General features: G+C 35.6%; 1 protein-coding gene across 1 annotated transcript; it reads left to right on the top strand.

The window, feature by feature from the left end:
- The first annotated feature begins 3,425 nt into the window (after nt 1–3,425).
- u2af1 (U2 small nuclear RNA auxiliary factor 1) lies at nt 3,426–11,133 on the top strand. The gene is made up of 8 exons (XM_034694656.1): nt 3,426–3,556; nt 6,554–6,641; nt 7,022–7,088; nt 9,004–9,053; nt 10,090–10,188; nt 10,282–10,415; nt 10,679–10,771; nt 10,872–11,133. Exons 1-8 carry the CDS (start codon nt 3,513–3,515, stop codon nt 10,993–10,995), a joined length of 699 nt encoding a protein of 232 aa, XP_034550547.1. The 5' UTR covers nt 3,426–3,512; the 3' UTR covers nt 10,996–11,133.
- Nucleotides 11,134–11,446: the final 313 nt, after the last annotated feature.

Raw genomic sequence — 11,446 nt, 5'->3', positions numbered from 1 at the left:
AAAATCAGCTGTTTACACCTACACTATTTATTTCATGTATGCAGTTTCCTGATTTATGATCTTTTTGATATAAAGGTTGGTTCATAATCGTTTTGTTTTTTAAATAATATGCTCAATATTTGTTAACGTACTTGCATACTAATGTTCATAGACGTGATAGTGTTTTTGTAGATCTGCAGTGGTTTGTCTAACTTGTTTGAATGTCTAAAATGCTCAAAAATGTTAACTTAACTGAATAAACTTTTCTTTATGGTACCAGATTATGGTGGTGGCTTTATTGATTTGACAAATGGTTTTATGGTGTTATCTCTCATTTATCCATACAAATTTGGCTTTTTCTTTTATAATGATTAAAAATGGGTAAAGGAGCAATAATTAAGTAGAATTAATCTTCAACCATATGTAATCATGTAGTCTTTTTGCTGTAATGGAAAACTTTTGAACAGAAACATGTCTTAAATGTATCTAAAAACTGGATAAAATTAGATTTTCATTGGCATTTCTTTTAGAATTACACTGGGGACAGGCACTTCACATCCTTGGGTGATACTTTACTCACACCCACACATATACTTTTGCACATATTTTTAACTGAAAGGGTCACTGATATTGGTGGAGTCAGGTTCAGGACAACCAACCCACTGCTTCAGCCAGTTGTAGGAGTCACAACTGTGCAGAAACGAAGCTTGTCTCATCGCTGGCTGTCAGAGATGAAAGCTTAGGTGAAGAATAGTGTGTAGCATCCCTATGAAAGATGGCCACTTACTTAAGATGAGTGTTTTCATGATGTAATTCAAATCCAGAACAACAGATGTGCTTTTCTCTTCAGGGTGGCAAGAAATCAAACAGTTTTACTTTACTATTTTGCATTTAAAATAAAATCACAATTATATTAAGACATGATATTAAGTAACCTATGCTTAAAAGCATCAAGGAATAAAAATTAGAAACACAAAGAACAATTGTTTAAAGTAAACACATTTTTAAAGCTTCAACATAATCGTGCTACTTATAACACATGTTTCATATATTATTACTTTTGAATTTTCTTATGCTACTCTGAATTGTTCATTGTATTGTTGTGTGATGTGTCCGATAACATCAGGTTCAGGAGTCAGGAGGCCAAATAAGAGCATGGGAGAGTGTGCATAGGTAAAATAACAAAAGAAAATACAGACGGATTCTTAATTTTTTTTTAAATGTTGAAATTGTAGAAATACAAAGCATTCATTTTCGATTGGGATAGTGAGACCAAAATTGGTGGATAGGATAAGATCAAACTTGGTTGATCCCCCATTGGGAAGAATGTTGTTGTCACTACAACTTAAAGTGGAGGACATGAGCATTCATGTGATAGATGAAATTACAATTATTAAAAATAATAAGGAGATAGTTATTTTAGAAATAATAATAGTTATAACGAACTTGTTAACAATGTAAATATAAATGTATCAAATGTAAAACGTTTAAATTACTTCAGTTTTAAATCCAGTCCAGAAATTAATAAAGTTGTAAGTTTGTGGTTTTTTGATCTGGTCCATTTTCATATTATGGTAGTCGAAAAACTGAAGTTTGCTGTACTTAGGTAAGTAACCTAAGGTAACCACCATGAAAGCTACTTTAACACTGTAGTATATTAGTCATATATCTCTATTTTTTATTTAAGTGTTTGCATTGTCATTATTTTTTTAACAATTTTCCTTTTAACCTCGTTAATAACCATTCGTTTAAATTTTGTCCATCGTTTTTTATCTACTGCGTTTCATTCATTACAGTATAAAAGCGGCTCTTATTTTGAAAGTCTGGATGTAGACAAGAGCGCCCAGCATCATGACGTAATTCCGGTTTGCATGTGATGCCTTCAAAATAAAGTTACTCATTTGAGCAACTTAAAACCACCACGATTTACACGTGTAAGTGTACACCGGAGTTTTCACATTAGTTCCTGTCAATTATTCGTTCACAATGACCCTGTTCTCATGTTTCCTGTTTCATATATTTGTATACAAAATATAAAGAGGGGATGAGAGAACACAGCCCTGAGGTGAGCCTGTATAAGAATAGAATTAATCAGTCAGGACTGCCCTGACTCTGATGAAACCTTAATTATGTTAATAGGTTAACTCTTTATTAGTAATAATCAGTTGTGGACAGTAACAGAGCAAATTTACTTAAGTACTGTACATTTTTTGAGTATCTGTACTTTAGTTGAGTTTTATGTTTTGGGGGAACTCTTTACTTTTACTCCACTACATTCAGAAGACAATTGTTGTACTTTTTACTCTATCAATGCTCTAGTTACTCACTACTTTTGCTATGACGTCAGCTCATGAATTTCCTTCTCTTTTCTGGAAATCTGATCCCTAAGACACTAAAATGTGTCTGTAGAGTTGGTAATGATGGCTGCAATTCTCCACTTGAGCACCCCATGGTCATATCTTCAGCCTGTGTTAGAGGTTTTTGAAATGAAGAATGATACCTATCATTTGAAATGTTCTCCCTGTTTCCCACTCTGCCCAAACATACACAAATTCACTGTCCAACCTGAGAAAGCGTGTTGAGCTACGTAACATTTGTTTCATTCCAGATGATCATTTCAAACTAAGTTGTTTGTGCTTGGAGTATCTTAGTTTCGGTTTTTATTCAATGGTATAGTGTTTAGAGATTTCAAGTTATGTTTTCTAAACAAACATAATGTAATTGAATGTACTCCTATGTATTCTTGACTGCACTTATGTATTTTGAAAATACAAAAGTTTTTTTTTAAAGTACTTTGAATACTGAAGTATTTTTTAAAAGCAAGTACTTCAGTACTTTAACTCAAGTAATAATTTGACAGAGCAACTTTCACTTGTATTGGAGTAATGTTTGACCAGGAGTATCTATACTTTGACTTAAGTAATGGAGCTGTGTACTTTGTCCACCACTGAGAACAGAAAAATGCTACAAACATAAGATAGAAAAACTGAAAACTGCAAATGCTACAAACAGGAAATACAGCAGCTAGAAATGTAAAATAAAAAACAGGATGTTCACTAAAATTCATTAAAATTCATTAATGTTAGGGTTATTATTAAGGTGTTCCAATGAAAGTCGTTTAAAACTGGCTTTACTGGGGTCTTCAATTATATTAACTGGTAAATTATTCCACATTGTGATGGCTCTATACATAACAGATCTGTTCACCGCATCAGCTCTGGGTCTTTTCTTAACTAAATGACCCTGAACAGTCTGCCTGGTACTGTAACTGTGTTTGTCTCACACATAACTCTCACCTTAATTATGTCAATAGGTTAACTCTTTATTAGTAATTATATAATATAATACAAAATAGTCACTATAAATGTATTATGTAGTTAACACAGGTTATTTGATAAAACCTTGTTTCACCCATAGACTGTATAAGATTTCACTGAGCAGATGTGGCTTTTTGAAGATCCCACATTTATTCTGAAGGAGGTGTGACCGGAAGTCAATCGTTGTTTCTGCCGGTTAAACTCTGGCACGCCAAGATGGCAGAGTACCTGGCATCCATTTTTGGGACAGAAAAAGACAAGTAAGTACTTTAAATAACTTAATTTGTTCATAATACATATTTCCATTTGAGTTAACTCCAAAACCCGCCTTGATCTGCACCTTGAATACAGTTATTCTTGCTAGTTTACTGCTGAAACGGTGCAGAGGCGTTAGCAGTTAGCTAGCTGCTAGTCCAGGCTGCTGAGCGTTAGCCGCGCCGCCTCCCCCTTGTTACTGCAACACAGGAAGAACCGCGTGCTGGGATGGTGTTAAACTAATTTTTAAAACGGATTTTTCTTTAGATCGAAAATGATAAATTTTCCATTATACACGAAAAAAAGATTGGTGTTTTACGCGTAACCATGCCTAGCCATAAGTTAGCTAGCGCTGATCACTTGGTGTAACCCAGATGTCTTTGTTACAAAGGGGAATAACGAAATGCTGGAATAAAAAACAAGAGATACATCTACTATCATATTAACCCTTCTGTTATGTTGTGACCTGTTTGAATTTCAAAAATCTAAAAAAATGTATATTAAGTATTTTTCGGTATGAAACGTCTTTGCTTGGCCTAATAGGTGAAATTAACATATACAATTAAAGGCACTATGAGGAATTTTTCATCAGCTCAGAAACAGACTGAAACCAACACTGATGCCTCTTTATGACCTTCAAAAGCAAGCAAAATCATAAACAACAACACTGATGCCTTCTCTGTTGTCATTTTTAATACCTTAAACCAGGGGTTCCCAAAGTGTGGGTCGGGACTCCCTGGGGGGTCGCAAGACACAAATGGGGGGGGGGTCGTGAGATGTCTTCCAGAATGATTTTTTTTTTAAAAAGTTATCTAAAAACATTATTATTATTATTATCATTTACTTTGTTTTCTTATGTTTATCTTCATTTTTGTTTGAACTCTTAATTATTATTATTTCTTTATTATTATTGTATTTTTTGTACATATTTATTTTTTCTTCTCTTTATTGGTTTTGTATTACTTATATATAATTTGTTTTCTTTTGGTAAACAAAGAAATACTGGGAAAAAAAAAGGTTGAATGACAGAAGTTATCTTAAAATAGTAAATTTTACCCATTATAGTGAAAAATATAGAGCAAAACAGAAGCTAAACCGGAAATAAAACCTTGAAAATAGAAAGTGTATTGAGTTTTCTGCCTTTCTTTTTTTCCAGATGACTCATCAGTTTAGGGTTAGTAAACAGTTAATTATCAAAAGCATCAGTAGCAGTAGGTTAATTCATAAATGCACAGGAAACACAGACACATGCTCATATAGGAAGGCTAATTTTCTGCAGACCAGCTAAATGAAGCCACATTAAATCACTGTGAAGCTGAAAAGTTTAGGAACCCCTGTCTTCCTGTCTTAGAGAGATAGTTTTTTATTGTATTGTTGTTTAACCCCCCTGTTAATTTTTTAAAAAAGATTTTCAAAAGTATTTTTTTGAAGTGAAACTTCTTCTTCTTGGCTTAATTAGAGTAATTAACATATAAAATGATAAAAATGGTTCATTTAACATATTTGCCCCCGCATGTTTATATTGCATGGGTGGATCAATTTGACCCAGCAGTCAAAGTGGAGGCTAAAAGAAGTGTTTCTTTGCAACTGTGTGACATATTTCACCCCAATCACAAACACACACATGAAAAACGAGTGAGTTATCGTCATTGAACCATGATCTGTGAGAATTAAAGAACACCATTGCACTAAATATTGATTTCAATGGTTAGTAATGGAGTTAATTACAAATTAACTCAATTAAAAAAAATTGCTTTGGGATTTTTTGGGTTCTGACACTTTTGGATAATTAAATATGCCCCGGGTCAAGTTGACCCAGGTGCATTATTGCTGTTCCTGAGAAACAAACATAACAGGAGGGTTAAATTGTTTTTTGTCACCTCCAAAATCTCGCTGACACTGAAAATATATGTTCATGTTAAACTATACATAAAAATGAATATGAGGGGGAAAAATTGAGATAAAAATTTGAGTAGCTTAATGATAAGATTATTGAGGAACTAGTTGTTTGCCATGGAAAGTGCGCTTGTTCATGTGTGCGTGGCCATATTAAGGATAGCCAAGACTAACAGACCACCAGCTTGACTTCTCTAATAAATCTCTGCCTTGTCTCAATTTGTGCTCTTAGTTCTCTCATGTCCCTCTAAAATGTGGGGATGTAGCCTCTGCATTAAAGCGAGGTGTGCTGAAAAACACAGTCTAGGCTATTTTATGTTTGTATTGATTCAGTGAGGAGGACTCTACTTACAGGATGATCCACGCAGGTTGTAATAACAAAGTGAAGTGAAGACACTGATGATTCTTAAATAAAAGAGATGAGGAAATAAAATGTGGATCTGTCAGTGCTCCATCCCTAACTCCAAGACACACAATCAACCCAGTACTTCTGTGACCATCCCACATAGATACATCATTTATGACAAAATCCAACAGGTTAATATGTTGTTTATGCATTAGAGCTGGGTGTGTAAAAAGAAAAAGGGGTAAGCCTATAAACAATCGTATTCATACAGTGAGGAAGACTGCATTTCAGTTTTCAATTTGGGACAATCACTCGCTGTAGAGGAAAGATAGGAGCAGTGTGACAGATGTTATCAGTGAGTAGTTTGTCATATTGTTTGATATTAATTAGAAGCAGAGATAACTCTGATCTGTCTGTCTGGTTTTCATGCTCTCCCTCTCACAAACAGTGTGATCTGCCCTGTATTATAATGCACAGCGCACACACCCTGTTTTAACTCATGATCATTGCCTGAACATGCTGTGAAAGACAGAAGGAGAGCTAACAACAACAGGTATTAGTTTATTAAAGCAGTGCAGTTATAAGGCATCCGGTTATGCATGGATCTGCATACATGATGCTGATCTTTTTGTTGGTTAGAGACTCTCATGACACTCTGCTGTCCACTCGTTTTAATGACACATCAGGAACGCAAAGCTTCATTTAACCAAACCAAAGATATATATGACATCATCAAATGTATCTTTGTTTCTCTCTCCAGGGTCAACTGCTCCTTTTATTTCAAAATTGGCGCCTGCCGACATGGGGACCGCTGCTCCAGATTACATAACAAGCCGACATTCAGTCAGGTAAGTTTGTGCTTTAAATATGAATGAACCAATGGGAGGGCACTTTATTTTCTCAAGTGAATTGGGAATAACGGGCAGATTAAGATCTGAAAGGACAAATTCATGCCTTTTAATTTATGTAGCCTTGGAGGATTGCAAATATAATACAGTACTATCCCTGTATGACAGATGTGATAGCTGTCTTCTACTGATGCTTATACTGGTCACACAGTATGGCAGGGGACAGTACAAAGATGACAGAATATTTTCAGGATATTTTAGAAATATTTTCATGGTGTTTTTTTTTCAAGATTTTATTAGAAATATGATTTTTTGTACGTAAGAGTCAAAGTTATTTTCTTTTTTCCCTCCTCACTAAAATTAACATTTTTCTCTTTCAGACGATCGCCCTCCTGAACATTTACCGTAACCCTCAAAACAGTGCCCAGTCTGCTGATGGGCTGACCTGTAAGTGTTTCAACCATTTAGATAAATCAGTGACCTTAAACAACATTTGATTACTTTTCTTTTTCTTCTGTGTTTCCTTATTTTCCTTGCCTCCTTCTGTTTCAGCAACAGTTGAGAATAAACTGGCCAAATTAAATACAACTGCATGGGAAACTTGTAATATTTTACAAAGAATTTTCGTATTTTTAATTCAGTTCAATTCAAAAAAATGTATTTTGCCCCTGGAGAAAATCCAAAGGCCATAGAGCAGTGATACAATGAAAAATGAAAGCAGTAGCGTTGGAGAAACATAGTTGTATGAAATACAACAATAAGGTCATGAATTGATAGACATACATACACTACCAGTCAAAAGTTTGGACACACCTTCTCATTCAATGGTTTTGATTTATTTTAATTATTTTCGTTGTAGATTAATACTGAAGACATCAAAACTATGAAATAATCTGGTTTTACCATAATATGGATTGCAACAGTAGTCAAATAGGGCTATCCATTGTGTACTAACACTACCTCTGAACAACACAACTGATGGTCTCATACACATTAAGAAGGCCAGTCATTCTACAAATGAAGGCTCATGTTAATTAGAAACCATTCCAGGAGACCACTTCATGAAGTAGACTTAGAGAATACCAAGAGTGTGCAAAGCTGTCATGAAGGAAAAAGGGGGCTGCTTTACAGAATCTAAAATATAAAACATATTCTGTTTTTTTCTAACACTTTTTTATGTTTTTTATATGTTCATTCATAGTTTTGATGTCTTTAATATTAATCTACAGTTTTTCAAATAATTAAAATAAATTCAAACCCTTGAATGAGAAGGTGTTTCCAAACTTCTGACTGGTAGTGTACATATAATTAAATAACAAGGGCAAACTTACTGTATATTTCAAAGGAGCAGTATAAAAGTATACTACTTATCAACTATTAACAACTTTGTTTTTTAAACATCAGTTTGTCACGCACCTGTTATCTGCTTCATTTAAATCAGATGACTTGGAGCCTTTCATACCCCACAATACATGCACCAGTAATTACACTGATATCATTCTGTGACTGTAGAGAAAACAGTTTATCAGGGTTTGTTTAAAAAATATCTCTATTTGATTAAAAAAAAATGGAGTGTAAGGGGAAGTGGAAAAAAGGCACATATTTAAATAAAAATAACCAGAGTTGTATAGTAGAGTAATTCATATGTGATGAAATAATAAGAGTTTGTTTGATACAGCAGAAATATTTCTAGAATCCAGTTAATATTTTAATGACAGAGTCAGGTCAATTTTTGCATTGCTAGCTAAAAATAGAGTTCAGGTATCTTGGACCAGAAGTCCTGGTTGTTTTAGTCAGGATTATGCTGAAAAATATTTTCTCCAACTATACTTAAGTTCCCTATTAAGAGCCAATCTTCAATTTAGTAAATTCCTGTTTATTCCCATAAATTTCTGTTAATTTCTATGGAAAGTTTCCAACTTTGAAAATTCGGGGAATTTTGCAAACCTAATGTTTATGTACCACAACTGTTAAAAATGGAGCTGGATTGAACCTGCTGCATGTCTGTCCTTGTAGTCATTTATTTGTTTTTTTAAAAAGTCAAATACTTTGCCTGATGAGATTATAGGTCGGGGAAACCCGGCAGCCTGTCATTGTAGCAACATATTGTGAACACATGCTATATGGAATCACCGTTTCTTGTGTATTTGTTGTGCAGTACATAAACAAACAGACATAACTCTGCCTTTGATCTGACTGTTGACCTCTTCCTCAGTTTTGAAGAATCCGCTACATGTTATCTGTTTTGAACTATACAGACTTACTTACTCATGCCACTCTTTCAGGCCACTGTTTGTTGTTTGCTCAATTTGTCTTGAATGCATCATGTTGATTCTGTGATCATTCTCTTATATAAACACAGGTGCCATCAGTGACATGGAGATGCAGGAGCACTATGATGAGTTTTTTGAGGTAAGTCATGCCATTCTGTAATCACATTGGGGCGTTTGTGCTGTTTTGCATCGTATGATGCACCTTAATAGATTTTGTTAGATTCTGTGTGAGTTCCTCAGAGATTCACCCTTCAGGGGTTCTTCAAGAATCAAACAAAGATCACCCTTTAGAAGTTCCATAATTCAGATCAAGGAATGTCTTCTGCTGAGTACTGACCAGGCTATTATTGATGGAGTGTCTTGCATATCATCTCCTGGTTTAAGGTGCAGATGATTACCTCTAGAGGTCTACTTTCAAGACTTAAGATTGAAGTTGCATTGTTTAACAAATCTTCAGAGGGAGGTTAATTGTCCCGCTCTGCTGTTTCTTCTATATAAAGGGAAAAAAAGCAATGAAACAAAAGTGGATTCCAAAAGAATTTGACAGAGGCCAGCTGTTTTCAGTGTGATGCTAACCTTAGTTAACAGGCTACAGAGAGTACTGTACAGAAATAATTGTGTCAATGTTCTTGTGTAAATCTCCCCCCAAACAATGAAAGTAAAGTCATTTTTAATGGATTATAAATAGGGATGGGTATCTTTTAACATTTGAACCGATACGGTACCGATGCCCGGTACCTGGGAATCGGTACCGTTACTCAACGGTACCAATTTTCGGTACTTTTGTGTGTTTTTATGTGGTAATAAATGTTAATTTGTTTAATAATAAAATCTCATTTTTTCTTATTTAACATATTTATTTCATTTAACATGAAATGAACAGAAACAGGATTTTAAAGGTGATTAGATATATCAGCTGACGTGGTCGTGGCGTCTAATTGCACTTTCGGGAGTTCATCAATTAACACGTGAACGTCTGCGGACGGGAAAAAGTCAGTTCTTCGTCTCTCTATAATAACAGAACACACAACTTACTTGTTGGACATTCACGCACACAGGAACGGTTATAAATAGGGCAGGTAGTTGGAGCGAGAGAGTCCATCTCAACTTTATCCTCCTGCAGCTCTGAATAGAATACTGAAGGCCAAACTTATTTTGTTCTACCACTTTTGCAGGAGGTGTTCACAGAGATGGAAGAAAAGTACGGCGAGGTGGAGGAAATGAATGTGTGTGACAACCTTGGGGACCACTTAGTAGGAAATGTGTACGTGAAGGTGGGTGTAACTGTTGTGCCATGTTTTTTTTTAATTAATTAATCATACTCAGTCAGTCACTTCTAACCTAACTTCAACTTATGTCCTCTGTAGTTCCGTTATGAAGAAGATGCAGAGAAGGCCGTGATCGACCTGAATAACCGGTGGTTCAATGGACAGCCCATCCATGCTGAGCTCTCTCCCGTTACAGACTTCAGGGAAGCCTGCTGCCGTCAGTATGAAATGGGGTGAGTACTACGTGATCCGATAAGAGTTCACATGGATATCATTTTGAAACTCTAAGCAGTGTTACATAATATAACTAGGTTTTAAAACATACACTACAGACATACAATCAAGTATTTTAAAGATTTAGAGCTAGGTTGGTAGACACGGAAAACTAGCATGAATTTGAATGTAGCATTTCTTCAGGACTCTGTCGGATGCAGCAGCAAGATGTTGTTGGTGGTGTAAGCCTGTACTCATATGTTTTGATTTGTCTGCTCCACAGGGAATGCACTCGTGGTGGCTTCTGCAACTTCATGCACCTGAAGCCCATCTCACGTGAACTCAGGAGAGAGCTCTATGGGCGCAGGAGGAAGGGGTAAATACACATGCATTACCTATACATTCAAGTTTTGAGTGAGACTACCTGTGTTAATGTTTGATAGCAATTTCTTAACACCCCTTCCTCACTTTCACAGCCGACACAGGTCTCGGTCCCGATCACGAGAGAGGCGGTCTCGCTCACGGGACAGAGGTCGAGGAGGTGGCCGTGATCACGAGAGACGCCGCTCCAGAGACAGAGAGCGTTCAGGGCGGTTCTGAAACACAAGCCATGCCTACTTGTCCTTTCTACCTGCATCCATACCCAGTCTTTTTTTTAAGTTTATACTTTTCCAGATTTTTTCTAGGACTGAAAGAAAGGTACCTGTAGCCCTGATATTAAAGCTGTGACAGCATTGATGAACCTGTTTTTCTTGATTTCTAAAAATGACTTTCACCACATTAAAAATAACATATTTACTTATCCTGACTGATTCATGAAGCCTTATTATAACAGTGAGAAATTTGAAAAAAACAGTAGCATAAAAAAGATATGACAAACTGTGTGTGTGAGTTCGGAGAGAGAGTGTAGACATGTGGAACTTTCCTGGTTGTCATACTTGGAAACTGGATTGTTGGGCATCAAGGTAATTTAAGGGTTAACTCACCACTTACCAGGGAGATCACCAGAGTAACTTATGCTGAACACCAAACCTGTGACGTTGCAGGTTAT

The sequence above is a fragment of the Notolabrus celidotus genome, chromosome 10 (assembly GCF_009762535.1).
Source record: "Notolabrus celidotus isolate fNotCel1 chromosome 10, fNotCel1.pri, whole genome shotgun sequence".
Classification (NCBI taxonomy): domain Eukaryota; kingdom Metazoa; phylum Chordata; class Actinopteri; order Labriformes; family Labridae; genus Notolabrus; species Notolabrus celidotus.
The sequence above is the reverse complement of the archived record's forward strand: the minus strand, read 5'-3'. Positions and strand labels throughout refer to the sequence as shown.